This window comes from Dendropsophus ebraccatus, chromosome 4 (genome assembly GCF_027789765.1).
Source record: "Dendropsophus ebraccatus isolate aDenEbr1 chromosome 4, aDenEbr1.pat, whole genome shotgun sequence".
Lineage (NCBI taxonomy): Eukaryota > Metazoa > Chordata > Amphibia > Anura > Hylidae > Dendropsophus > Dendropsophus ebraccatus.
The window spans coordinates 35,902,605-35,917,619 of NC_091457.1; the positions used below are offsets into that span (position 1 = coordinate 35,902,605).

Below are 15,015 nucleotides of genomic sequence, written 5' to 3' on the forward strand. Positions count from 1 at the left end.
TAAAAAATAAGGACATTTCAATGTGACCCCAAACTTTTGAACGGTAGTGTATTTAAATGAAGTTGTGTCCCCTTCCATATGGGAACATAACAACAGGTTAAAGCCTTCTCACCTGCTGTTAGTTTACCTTTAAGTTTCCCTGAGTAAGGTAACTCCCTCGGGTTCACACAGATGAGGATAAAGTGTCCACTGCAGTTAGTGTTTTCCCCACTAGGTGCTTGTTGTTTCTTGTGTGCAGCTGAAGGGTTACCTGTTTTCTGTTACATGTGTTGTCCTATCCACTTTCAGGTGTAGGTGCTTTCCCTCCAGTTTCTGTCCTATCCTCTATCTTTTCTCTTTTGCACACACAGCTCCCACCAATCACAGGAAGGTTTGGTTAAGCCCCGGTAGGAAGGAGTTAGTTCCTGGTGAGAGGAGTTAGTCTTGAGTCTAGTTGATTCTAGTCGGTGTGTGAGCAAGCAAGCTGCAGATTTCTGTTATGCCAGCCACAGCAACTATGCAGTGCTAAGAAGTACCAAGGAGGAGAGTAGCCACAGAAGGATCCTCTTGTCCATGCCAGGAACCTCTCTAAAACATGCAGGGCAGTTACCTAGAGGTCACAGGAACTGACCCCAGTGGAACAAAGTTACTTTAAGTCTAGGTATTAAACATTAAAGGTTAAACATTTCCTAGTTATTCATGGAAAATACATCTTCTGAGAAGAAGACTTACATTGTAAGTCTTACATTGAGATTGTAAAGTTCCCCATTGGTTACTACCTGTTGAGTATTGCTATACTGACACATCTGTTTTAAGTATATACTTTATTACCATATTAAATAGCAATTCTGAATGTTTTCCTATTTAGTTGTGCTGATCCTTTGCTATTCCTTCTGTCATTTCTGTAGCAGAACATAAATATCTAGCAAGTTGCAATATTCTCACTTCCCATAATACCAGGCACAATGTTAAAGCTCTATGTCAGCTAATACTTTATGATTTTATACCATGTTTATCTATACACCAGTGTCAATGACTCCCACACGTCGTAAATTACACAGCTATACAGGTTTTATGTTGCCATTCCATATCACTACCGTATCTTTAGGCGATAATATAATCTATATCTACTGCAATTAGTTTAGTGAGTTTTTGTGGAGTTTATGCTTCCAGGGAGCATAACAAAAGGAGCATATATATCATTTATATCACATTGATTTAAATCAATGGTTCAATATTAATAATGCAGATGTGACTATATAAAAAATGCAAAAATAAAGAATTTCACCCGTTTGCCTGTAACTATAGCTTTGAAGCTGCTCTGTGTAATCTGGCATAATGAAATAAAAATGATTCTTACCAAGATTAGGTCTTTTGTAGATTTTTAATGTAGTTGTAAGGCTAATGAGTCTATAATATTGTATAATATATTCAGTTTACATGATGGGAGATCCCTGGAACACTACAGCCCTGGCAACTTTTTAGGATTGTTGATCCTTGTTCTCTATTGTGTTCATTGTTTTTCTTGTAACATTTTGTCTTTACAGTTGTAGAATGGGTCCCAACCAAAGTTCGTACTATCACGGGCACCTTGGCAGGATACTCCTACACAGTAGGGCAGCTTGTCTTGGCAGGTTTAGCATACGGCATACGAGATTGGCGATGGTTACAACTTACTGTGTCTGTTCCATTTTTTATATTCTTTCTCTATTCCTGGTGAGTAATATGGATATCCGCAAAATTGTATAGAAAAACATTCTAAAAGAAAAGTCTTTGAATAACAGAACGTAACTAACTCTAAATTGATGGCACAGAATGACAAGTTGTAAATCTACTTTAACTTGCCAGTTGTTTATTAGGAGGATTGTTAATGTTGCTATAAAAAGATCTTTTTTTGTGAAATTGGTAATCGAAACTTTAGGCTATTGCACACGGTTATATGATATATTTCTACAATTACACAGATCCATACAATTTAATTGGATTATACCACACATTTTTATTCTTTTGATTTCATATGAATTCAGATTTTCTGTTGGATTCAATAAAAATCATGCCATGCCAGATGAGAGGCCATATTATGGGCCAATAGCACCATGCCCTACAGAGCTGCACTCAGTGACACACTGTGCCTTGGTGTATTGAAGCCCGTGCAGCTGTCATATGTATGATGCCTTAAAGGGGTTATCCCAAGATCCAAAGTTATTCTCTATTCATTCTATTCATGTAAAACTTAAAGTAAGGGTACAAACACACACACCGTATACGCAGCAGATTTGATGCTGTGTTTAGTTATTTAGATCTAATCTGCTGTGTACCTGCTGCGTATCTGCTGCGTATCGCAGCAGAAAATATGCTGAGTGTATGGTGTGTGCGTTTGTATCCTAAATGTACTGATGGTACATTCTCTTTAACATTAGAAATCTGTTGGCTAAACCCAATGATTTTGTATGGACCGGTCAACCATCTAATGTGTATAGCAGCCTTCCAATTCCAATGGCAGATTTGGGGGGAGAGGAGGGGGAGGGTAGCATTTCAATTGCCTGATCATTTTGCTCTCAGGTACATAAGCCACCACTAGAGTCTGGCAGCAGCTTTCTCCTCTCTACCCATTCTGAATGTATGTATGTTTAAAACACACATAATTTTTTTTATAATGCTGTTTTCAGCCAGTAGATCATTTTCAGAATATCCCCCCCCCCCCCAAAAAAAAAAAACAAAAAACAAAAAAAAAACAACAACAAGCTCCATTTCTCTCAGCTCCACATTTGGAGTAGGATGTATAGGCTAAAGAACATCATAAATATTTAGATTTTCAAGGGGTTATGTGTAAACATTTTAATAAGGACATTGTATTTGCAGGAGCTTAACTTTAATGTTTCAATATTTAAAAGAAAGGAATTCTGTGTAGCAATAAAAACATCATCACGACCCATTGATGTTCATAAAAGAAACCCTGCTAGCAAAAACGTAAAAAATAAAAAAAATCCTGCTAATCATTTTAAGTAAAAAAGATAGATTTGGCAACAAGCAAAACTGTTCTCCCAGATTTACGCAAACACATCACTTTATAGAAGCTTTTGTGCCGCCTAAGAGAAAGAACACACGCAAATGAGGCCTGCTCTACAAAAAGCCCAGCTGTATTCTGCTCCGCTTGCTCTTTGCACATCAAAGAAAATATTTTCAAATGAACGTGCATTGTTTCTCTTCAGGCAAAATGAATACCTTGATGTGAAATGTTATCACCTTAAACGGTAAACGCGTTTTATCACCATAATACAGATAATGTAGAGAGAAACATCGGATGCACAAAGACATAAATGTCACTGTCTATTTGATGATTAAACAGTAATATAGTCCAATGCAATATCTGCTAATAAGCGCTGCTTTTCCTATGTATTGTTCAGTGAAGGCTAAGTTCAATACAAAATATGTTGCTATTAGAAAGGTATTCACATCTCATAAAGTGATGGCATATTGCAAGGATTCACCATAACTTTAGGATTGGTAAAAATCCAAGGTAATTTGGCCAACAGGACAAATGTAATAAAACGATCCATACATTATACAAATGATAACAATAATTATACTGTACTTGTTTACATCAGCCGTTTTAGAAGGGAGGGGGGAGGAGGGTTAGACAGAGAGAAAAGAGAGACAGAGCGAAAAGCTCGTACACAGTTGTTTGTATCTTCAGCAGAAAGCAGCATCTCAAAACTGGGGGAAGGAGACCGAACAGATAATAACAAGTATGGAAGGACTTGCTAGTCTCATCATGGGCAGCAACATATGAGAAATTATGTTTGAGTGGAATATCACGTTACAAGCCGCGTCATACAGGGGGCCCACTGGAGGCGGGCCGGCCTACCTCTAGTGCCTGAGCACCGTCCGGTTCCGGTGCATAGAACGGACCGCAGCACCGGCTTCCCCGTGACGGCGCCGTTCAATCCGTGGGTTCAGATTAAAGAGGATGTACCTGATGGTACATCCTCTTTAAATTGGCCCTGTTTGCTTCCCCTCGGCTGAATTCACTAAGAGGCACACTCCTTTTAGTAAACCCTGTCAGTCCTGCAACAAGTCTATACTTGCTTCCAGCAGTTATGGATTTGTATCATAATTACGCCTTCTCCCTGGTGTACACCAGGGGCACAACCTTGATAAATGTCCCCCTTTGTCTCCATGTTAATTCCCCCTGTAGGTAGTGTCCTCCCATAGCTAGGTTGTTGCATCTGCTGGGCCCCTGTCTCTATGATAGGAATGCCACTGCTTTATGCCTTTTTCTTCATCCCACCACATATAAACCATGAACAAAGCAGAAGCCTGGCCTTTATCTCCAGAAAACAATGTCGAGTCATTTCCAAGGTTGAGATTTCCAAGGGGGAGATTTATCAAAGGGTGTAAAATTTAGACTGGTGCAAACTGCCCACAGCAACCAATCACAGCTCAGCTTTCAGCTCTGGTGAAAGGAAAGCTGAGCTGTGATTGGTTGCTGTGGCCAGTTTGCACCAGTCTAAATTTTACACCCTTTGATAAATCTCCCCCTAAAAGAGCAATGTTACTACTATTAATGGACACCATGTCTGATCTTCTTGTTCTTAGGTGGTTCCCAGAATCTGCCAGATGGCTTGTTCTCTCTGGTAATCCTTCCAAGGCTGTTACAGAAATGAAAAGAGTAGCCAAGTACAATGGAAAGCAAGAAGAGGCTGAGAAGATAACACTGGAGGTTGGTTCTAAGTAGAGATGAGCGAACCTGGTTCGGGTTCGAGTCCATCCGAACCCGAACTTTTGGCATTGGATTAGCAGGGACTGCTGAACTTGGATAAAGCTCTAAGGTTGTCTGGAAAACATGGATACAGCCAATCCATGTTTTCCACATAGCCTTAGGGCTTTATCCAACTTCAGCAGCCACCACTAATCAAATGCCGAAAGTTCGGGTTCGGATGGACTCCAGCATGCTAGAGGTTCGCTCATCTCTAGTTCTAAGCTATTTTATGCATGTGGTAGCTTTTCACCTAATGTCTGCTCCTTCATAATCTGACAGTACGTAAAATATTCCCACCCTGTTGATGATTTTCTTGGCCCTTGTGACAGGGTTGACTAATTTTTTTTATTATTTGTAGGTTATTTAAAATGCACCTTCATATATCATTTATGGTGACATATGCCTTTAATCTCTTCTATGAAAATGCACCTAGCCACCATCTTAGGCACTATGGCATTGTCATTCTTTGTGGATAGTGTCAGGCAACTCACCCACTATGTGTTACTTCACTTTAAATTACACACACACACACACACACACACACACACACACACACACACACACACACATATATGAGGCTTATAAATAGTATGGTCTGGCATGAATATTCTCGTCCCATCAAAACATCATGGCTGTTCTATTAAGCAACCCTGTTTTATTATCGACTAGCAAACAATGGAGACAAATGAACAAAAGCCTAACCTATCACATGCATTTGTGTTTTAGCCGTGTGAAGCTCTATAAAGGATTACAGACGTGATCTTCAGGTTTATATGTCTTCTAATAGTCTTATTCATTCTCACAATAGTCACTAAAGTCTGACATGATGAAAGAGATGGCTTGTGGCAATTCATCCTACACAGTTCTGGATTTGGTTCGGACGAGCAATGTGCGGAGAATTTCTTTTGCTGTGAGCTTTGTATGGTAAGCAGGATTTACCCATTGTCAGGATCATGATAAATGAATGTGGGATTTCTACTTAGTTTATCATCTATAAGTACTGAGAGCCTGTCTGTATATGTGTATGTGGAATAATGTAGCGACAGTAAACAATTACAGAATTTACCCTTGAGCTGTAGATCCAGTAAGTGGAATAGGCAGTTGCCTAGGATATAATTTATGAAATTTATGAAATAAAAATGCCTTTAAGTGTTGATTTATAATCAATTGTACTGTGACTAAGTTGCTGATAATCTGAAAGGTGCTGGTCTCATGAAAGCTTCACCTGTACTGAGCTGTGACGTAAGAGTAGTCTTGTGTTGCATAAGCAATGTAATGTGGAGAAAGTAAAGCTAGCCATACTGTATCTCTCCTGGCTGAGCATGCATGTATTTCGAATGGAAGGAGGGGGGCATTGCTAGAGACCTCTGGTGGCAGCTTATGTCCCTGAGAACAAAGTTGACATCCAACATGCCCGCTCCTTCTCTCCTCTGACAAGGGAGGGTTGGGGGGCCTTCACAAACATTGGATATTTGGCCGAGCACCAAACTCAGGACATGTCTAATGTACCTGGTTAAATGATCACTTTAAATGTTAAAATGACTTCTCTCCAATTTGGCAGCTGTTGAGATATCTAATCATTTTTAAACCACTGCATCTGCTAAAAATTACACCTTACCCCAGAAAAAGCTCTTAATTCTTAGCCACTAGATGTAACACGTCCCTAGAAACATTTGTCTTCTGCCTGGCCATTATGGAACAGAGGACATGGTGCAAGGCTTAGATTGTGCTATGCAGAATGAGGATGAGAGAGCTTAGACTGTGTTCATGTAAATTCAATCTGCCTCATGTAGAGGGACCACACTCTACCTGTAAGGTAAATCAAGGCTTCCTCTTTTCTCTGACCAGCCAGAGAGCTCTAGACAGCATTGTGTAATGACATAGCAGAGAGGAATAGGTGCTTTCCAGGGAAGTAAGAGAAAGGAGATGCCTGTTTGAGGACTGATGGCAAACAGTCCAGTTCTATACATCAAAGAGTACTAGTAGGCTTTAAGGGAAAAACATTGGGGGTACTGGTTTGTTTCACCGCTGTGGGGACAGTGAGGATTGTCAAATGCGAGACAATGCAGACATAGAGGCCAATGTCTCCTTAGTACACCTTGTATAATCCCAAAATATCTTTGCTCACAAGCTTTTACTATTGTACAGGTTCTCCACAAGTTTTGCCTATTATGGTTTGGCTATGGACCTTCAAAAATTTGGAGTTAGCATCTATCTTATTCAGGTCATCTTTGGAGCTGTCGATTTTCCAGCCAAACTCGTTTCCACCACAGGCATGATCTACATTGGACGAAGAGTCACACAGTTCTTTTCCCTCATCCTTGGAGGACTTGCAATAATGGCAAATATTTTTGTTCCAAATGGTAAGAAAACCATTCAACCAGTTTGACCATAGTCATCTCTCTATACATAGCAGTCTTATTAATGTTGTCTTTTCAGATCTTCAGGTATTAAGAACCAGCTTGGCAGTATTTGGAAAGGGATGCTTGGCTGCGTCATTCAGTTGTGTCTTTCTTTACACCACAGAGTTATACCCTACAGTCATCAGGTGGGTATTACAGCTATGAATGTAATCTAATGAAATAATACAGACTGTACATGCTAGCCTTACTCTGGTAGCCTGTCTATTTATCTGGAGCACAAATTGTGCTCCTCCACTAGAGGGTGCTGCTGTCACATCTGCTCACACATCTGGTAACACAGATTTTACCAGTTTGGTTGCTTGCAGCACAACTATTTTTGACAATGTAATTTCCTTAGAATGAAAAATTTCAGAAACTGCTGCAGAGTAATAATAAAGAATTGTTCCACCAAATATTCTGTCACATTAAAGCAAGCTCCTGTATATAAATACTTTAGTGGCCAGGAATAATTAGGCAACCGGACTATGAAGTGTCGATTTTTATGTTCAACAAAGCATTATATGGGAACAGAGTTTTGGAGCTGGACATTCGTCTTTCTATGCACCTTGAATGGCTATTTGCCAAGACAGCAGCCCCGTGCACCACCCAGATTCCCGTAGGAGATCGGTGAGCGGCTTCAGCTTGCTTTGGAATAATTAGTGGAACAATTCTTTAAGTTCTATATAGCCAGTATGCTAATATATATCAGCAAGATACCCTGAAAACATGAATATTAAAGGTAATCTGTCAGCTGTAATTCATGTTCCAAACAGCTGATTTTGTCAGATAGGAAAAGAAGACACATGATACTTTTCATATATCCAGCTGTGCTTCCAGAATGTGGAAAAATGCTCATGTTGAAAAGGATAAAAAGCTGACCCCCATCAATCCTCACAATCAAGATGCAATTGCCCTGCAGTGAATGGAGTGCTGAACTCGGAATCATTTGGTGGCTGCATAGGGAATGAATGGAGCAGTAGATACACAGGCACACTCTTTGTGGGGCAATTGCATCCCTACTCTCTGAATTAGTGGGGGTCTGGGTGGATGGACCCCTAGATATCAGCTTGTTATCCCTTTCCTATGAATAGGAGATAACATGTGCAGAGCAGAATACCCAGAATAACAGAATAAAGGAGTTTCCTATCTACAAAATCGCTAAAATACAAGAGAACATTTCGCATGCCTAGCCAGTGGGAAATTCATTCTCTATGGGGCTTCAAAATATGGTTGAATGGGGCTCTAAGTTTTCTACATTCTCAGCAATGGTCAGTCCCCCATAATAATTATCTTTTTTTTTTTTTATCAGATTCTTTTTACTGAAGATTTTTTTTTCCCAGAACAAAGTTACATTTTTACATTCAGATAATAACTTTCTAAAATAAGCAACTTCTGCCGTTGTCAAGCTGGCCTGGTTTTGCTTTTAAGCCGACCTGTCCACAGCTAAACAGGGTAAAAAAATAAGTCTGTGGCTAGAAAGGGCTTCTCATCAGGATTCTAGGCATCCTTTTTTTATTTTATCTCCATAGTCCTTTCAAGCAGCAAGATATAAGCCTCTTTGTTAATAAAGCTCAAGTACCCAATGCACGTCCCCAGCATGGCAAGAGCCAGGGTTAGCCAGCTAACCTATTCTGGTAAGAAGCCTTAGCTAGCCATAGGCTTATATTTACCTCTGTTTAGCTGATTATATGGCCACAAGTAAGGAAATTATGTGTGAATGATGACTTAGTGTGGGGGGCTGCATTTAGGAATAGATATAGCTTCCTTCATGGTTGGTTGGATTGATGGTTCATACTGTATTTACAAGTAATGCAGTGCAGAATTCATTATGGGCACCTTTGATGGGACCCGATACTCGTCTTTAGAGTATGGCTACACATAGTATATATTATGTATATTTTCTGCACAGAATTTCCATTTAGAATATCCTTAGCATTTACAGTACAAAGTGGATCAGATTGGTAGAAATGTCATCCATATGCTGCGGAAAAAAATCTGTTATTGGAGAATGGAAATTGACCTGCAGTGCAAATATGTCATTCACAGCAATCACGTTTTGTGGAAGCAATATTGTGAGTCTATTGTGGATTTTCCCTATTGACTTTAGTGGGAATGTCAAAATTCAGGAGGAAAATTAGGTTCACATCTGTATCAGAACATTTTGTAGGAGCCTCCATTACCGATAGAGCTGCAAACGCTGCAGCATAAGGGTATGTGCACACTACGGAATCCTGGCAGATCACCCTCCGCAGACTCCACAGCTCATCCCTGCTCTCGGCTGCACGCATATCTGCCAGTGCCATCGGCTCCATTCTATGCACAGGCAGATTCCGATGTCCGCGTAGATAGTGGAATCTGCCTTACCATAAAATGGAGTCTATGGCACAGGCACATATGCAGGCGGCATCGAGCTGCGGAGTCTGATCTGCCAGGATTCCGTAGTGTCCCCATTCCCTAATGCTGGATACTATGAAAGAAACACAGAGGTCCATCAGGAACCAATTGTGTCCTGTATGCCATCGAACCAACATCGCTCTTGTCCTCAATGTTCTGCTGCTATGATGGAGCAGAACAATGAAAGAGATTAGCGGTGGTGTGAACCAAGCCAAAATTTGCAGTGCTGGGGGTTTTGCTGTAGAAACTCCAATTGGTGGCACAATAGAGCATTTGATTTTCTTAGAGGAAGGATACTTTGCATATTTCTTTACAGTGCAGCATTGCATGGTCTATAAGACTTCAGAAGCTAGTTTGGTGTTATTCTTAAGGAGAAGCTTTAGCCCTTTAAGGGACAACCTAAAAGCACATGGTTGCACTGCAGAGGGCCATGGCTTGGGCGCCTTGTGCATAAAGGTCTGTAGTTCTTTATGTGTATGCAATGGTATACAGTGGATTGTGCTAGATTTGTTTGTTACTAGAGATGTTTTAGAATGATAGATGATATAGTTATGTAAGCAATCAAAGCAAATTCCTTCATCAGCATCAGATAGACTGCATTCTCTGTGCCTAGGTGATTGAAGATTCTAATGTTATATGAAAGATATGTCCTTGAGCAGATTCTATAACATAAACTTCTAACGTGCAAGCGACAGTTCTTACAAAATCAACAGAAATACAGTGCAGGTGTCTTTAACACTGTAGTGATGAGTTAACATTGATGTTGCACTATTACGGGTTAGATTTAGATTATTTAAGATAATCCTAGGAGGATCTGAAAGATGAGTTTTTTTTTTCTATTGGACTGAAATGGAATCCAATATATATATATACTTGTACTTAGAAGGGAGTGGCTAGTAAAGCCCTGATGACATAATCATTGGAGTCCATCAGGTGCAGTTGGTATCTGTCATATGATGGTTCCTGTAGAGTATCAATGGACAGTTTACAGAAGTGTGAACAGAGCCTAAACATGATACACACATTTGCCAGGAGCTGAAAACAACATGATGGCATATAATAATAAAAACATATAATAAAATAATAATATATAATAATGTATGAAAATAGCATTTGCAAAATGTATGAGCTTTACACTATGATACACATTTAGAATTCCTCCCGCATATATTAACAGTGTTACGTGTTAATAGAAATTAAAAAGAAATCTAGCCTGCATAAAATCCACATAAGCATACAAAAGTGAATAGACGCTAAACAGAAATCTCGTCAAATTTACATAAAGAATACATCTACTTTCTTGTGGTTAAATTGTAAACTCATTGCATAGAAATTTATTTTGGACCACAAGCATTTGCACCATTAACTCTAATAATGCACCGTTAAAGCAATGAGGAAGAAAATATACCTGGTCATAAAACCTAAAGTCATCTAATAAAGACAAGAACATGAAGTTGTCACTAAGCTATGCTATACACCAATGTGCAGTGTTAGTAAAATCACCTGTCTAATATCGTGTAGGCCCCCCATGTGTCATCAAAACCACTCTGGCCCATCAAGGCATGGACTCCACCAGACCTCTGAAGTTGTTTTGGCATCACAACCTTGGCTGCAGATCTTTTAGGTGAGATGAGCACAACTTGATCATTCGCCATTTGAATACTAGTTGCTAAAGAAGTTGGATGCAGCCCTAGGGAGTGAAGGAACACATGAATACAGCCATAGGCTATGTTCCCACACAGTATTTTTGCTCAGTATTTTGGTCAGTATTTTGCAACCAAAATCAGGAGTGGATTGAAAACAGAAAGTCTATGTTCACACACTGTTAACCCCTTAGCGACCCATGACGTACCTGGTACGTCATGGTGCCCTGGGGGGTGTTCAGAGCTGGGCCTCGCTGGGACCCCGCTCTAAACGGCACCGCTTCAGGCTGCAATCTGCAGCCGGGCAGTGCCTCTATTAGCCGGTGCGGGTCCCGTTGCTGCGCCGGCTAATTAAGCACTTCAATGCAGCTGTCAAACCTGACAGCTGTATTGAAGTGCTTTACACTTCACATCCCTGGTGTCTAGTGGGTCGGATCTCCCCCCCGCGATGCGATCGCGGGGGGGAGATCCGTTCTTCTGCCCGTGCTGGGCCTCAGCGTCGCAATGACGCTGATCCCGGCTCGGCAATAGATTGCTATGGCCTGCAGCAGGCCAAAGCAATCTATGACCGATCTAATCGATCTTTGCTGTGTATATACACAGCATTGATCTCTATGAGAGATCAGTGCTGTGTATATACAAGTCCCTCAGGGGGACTTCTAGTTTATGTAAAAAAAAAAAGTAAAAAAGTGTTTTTATTAATAAAAAATCCCCTCCCCTAATAAAAGTCCAAATCACCCCCCTTTTCCCATTTTATAAATATAAATTAATAAATAAACAAATAAATAAACATATTTGGTATCGGCGCGCACGTAATCGCCCGAACTATTAATTAATCCCATTCCTGATCTCACACGGTAAACGGCGTCAGCGCAAAAAAAATGCAAAAGTGCAAAATTGCGCATTTTTGGTGGCATGAAATCCAGAAAAAATTTAATAAAAAGTGATCAAAAAGTCGTATATGCGCAATCAAGGTACCGATAGAAAGAACACATCATGGCGCAAGAAATGACACCTGACACAGCCCCATAGACCAAAGGATAAAAGCGCTATAAGCCTGGGAATAGAGCGATTTTAAGGAACATATATTTGTTAACAATGGTTTGAATTTTTTAAAATATCGTTGTAATCGTAACGACTTGAGGAACATGCATAACAAGTCAGTTTTACCATAGGGCGAACGGCGTAAATGCAAAACTCCCCGAAATCAAAACAAATTTGTTTTTTGTTTTTTCAATTTGACAGCGCAAATGATTTTTTTCCGGTTTCGCAGCATATTTCATGGAAAAATAATGGCTGTCATTGCAAAGTACAATTGGTTTCGCAAAAAATAAGCGCTCATATAAGTCTCTAGGTGAAAAAATGCAAGCGCTATGGTCTTTTCAACATAAAATGGAAAAAGCAAAAGCGCAAAAACGAAAATTGGCTTTGACCTTAAGGGGTTAACAGGGCCGATTCTAGCTTTTTTGCTGCCTGAGGCGAAAACTGAAACAGCGCCCCCCCCCCCCTATACTGAGATCAACATCATATAAAAACCTAATACCACTACATAATGACTGCATATCACCACCCCATAGTGACAAAATATTATACCAATATTATTACTACACAAGGGAAAAATACCACGACATCCTGAACACACTACCCCATCTTAATGACTGATAAATACCACCAGTACTGCTACGAAAAAAAACTAGCGTATAGAGTCCAGCATTACCCCCACACAGTGACAGTATAGTGATCAGGGTGCAGTTACATCCAGTGACTCACAGGTGACGTCTTCTCTCTTCAGAGTCGTTCAATTTCTCGTTTCTTCAAATCTGCGCCATCAAATCTGCTGCAGATCCTGTACGTGTGAACGCACATGTGTTTTTTTTTTGTCTTGCTTGAGGAACTCTCTTGTCTCCCATTTAGAATCAAGACGAAACGCAACAAAAATGCACATGTGTAAATGTTAGTGCATCCCCTTTCCTGTGACTCTCCAGGTGGTGAAAAATTACAACTTCCATCTATCTGGGCATGCTGGGAGTTGTTTCACACCAGCTAGCATTACTAGGTCGGGACATTGGCATACTGAGTATAAGATGCTGCAAAGCTGGGTGACCACATTATACTGAGAACAGGACACTGGGAAAGCTGGGTGACCACATTATACTGAGAACAGGACACTGGAAAAGCTGGGTGACCACATTATACTGAGAACAGGACACTGGGAAAGCTGGGTGACCACATTATACTGAGAACAGGACACTGGAAAAGCTGGGTGACCACATTATACTGAGAACAGGACACTGGGAAAGCTGGGTGACCCCATTATACTGACAACAGGACATTGGGAAAGCTGGGTGACCCCATTATACTGAGAACAGGACACTGGGAAAGCTGGGTGGCCACATTATACTGACAACAGGACACTGGGAAAGCTCGGTGGCCACATTATACTGAGAACAGGACACTGGGAAAGCTGGGTGACCACATTATACTGAGAACAGGACACTGGAAAAGCTGGGTGACCTCCATTATACTGAGAACAGGACACTGGGAAAGCTGGGTGACCACATTATACTGAGAACAGGACACTGGAAAAGCTGGGTGACCACATTATACTGAGAACAGGACACTGGAAAAGCTGGGTGACCTCCATTATACTGAGAACAGGACACTGGGAAAGCTGGGTGACCACATTATACTGAGAACAGGACACTGGAAAAGCTGGGTGACCACATTATACTGAGAACAGGACATTGGGAAAGCTGGGTGACCCCATTATACTGAGAACAGGACACTGGGAAAGCTGGGTGACAACATTATACTGACAACAGGACATTGGGAAAGCCGGGTGACCACATTATACTGAGAACAGGACACTGGGAAAGCTGGGTGACCACATTATACTGAGAACAGGACACTGGAAAAGCTGGGTGACCACATTATACTGAGAACAGGACACTGGGAATGCTGGGTGGCCACATTATACTGACAACAGGACATTGGAAAAGCTGGGTGACCACATTATACTGAGAACAGGACATTGGGAAAGCTGGGTGACCACATTATACTGACAACAGGACACTGGGAAAGCTGGGTGGCCACATTATACTGAGAACAGGACACTGGGAAAGCTCGGTGGCCACATTATACTGAGAACAGGACACTGGGAAAGCTGGGTGACCACATTATACTGAGAACAGGACACTGGGAAAGCTGAGTGACCACATTATACTGGGAAAGCTGGGTAACTCCCATTATACTGAGAACAGGACACTGGGAAAGCTGGGTGATCACATAATACTTAGTATAAGATGCTGGATAGCTGGGTGACCTCAGTCATACAATATGGTGGGTGACCTCACTTATACAGTATATTGTATAGCTGGGTGATCTCTAACTTGCAGTGCGAGTTAACATACAACCCGCGGGCTGCACAGGGGGCGGGGCTTATCATCAGGGGGCGGGGCTTGTCGGACATACCGGGGACTGGCCGGGGGCAAGTAAATCCTCTATCAGTGGGCCCCCAGTCATTCAGCAACCCCCCAAATCACACTACCTACATCAGTAGTGGTGCTCCCTGTCCTCCAGCAGCAGCGCTACAGAAACCACAATCAGCCACCTCTTCACGTGGAGACACGTGTCAGCTGGATGCTTTTGCAGGCGGCAGTGTCTCCTGGGCTCCCCCACACACAGAGCCTGCAGTACATGTACAGGAAGCTGCTGCAGACAGGGCACTGCACCACACAGCCTCCTCCTCCTTCCCGACCACCACCAGCCTCACGCTGCTGCTGCTGCCGACACATGAGCTCAGGCACAATGCTCAGACATGTGCGCCTTCAGCTCC

General features: G+C 41.4%; 1 protein-coding gene across 1 annotated transcript in view; it reads left to right on the forward strand.

The window, feature by feature from the left end:
• Positions 1-15,015, forward strand: part of LOC138789580 (solute carrier family 22 member 6-A-like) — a 38,141-nt gene that overhangs the window by 11,684 nt on the left and 11,442 nt on the right. Inside the window, exons 4-8 of the mRNA XM_069968298.1 lie at positions 1,527-1,695; positions 4,579-4,702; positions 5,550-5,665; positions 6,890-7,104; positions 7,181-7,289. Coding sequence (XP_069824399.1) covers positions 1,527-1,695; positions 4,579-4,702; positions 5,550-5,665; positions 6,890-7,104; positions 7,181-7,289 — 733 coding nt within the window. The remainder of the gene's footprint in view (positions 1-1,526; positions 1,696-4,578; positions 4,703-5,549; positions 5,666-6,889; positions 7,105-7,180; positions 7,290-15,015) is intronic.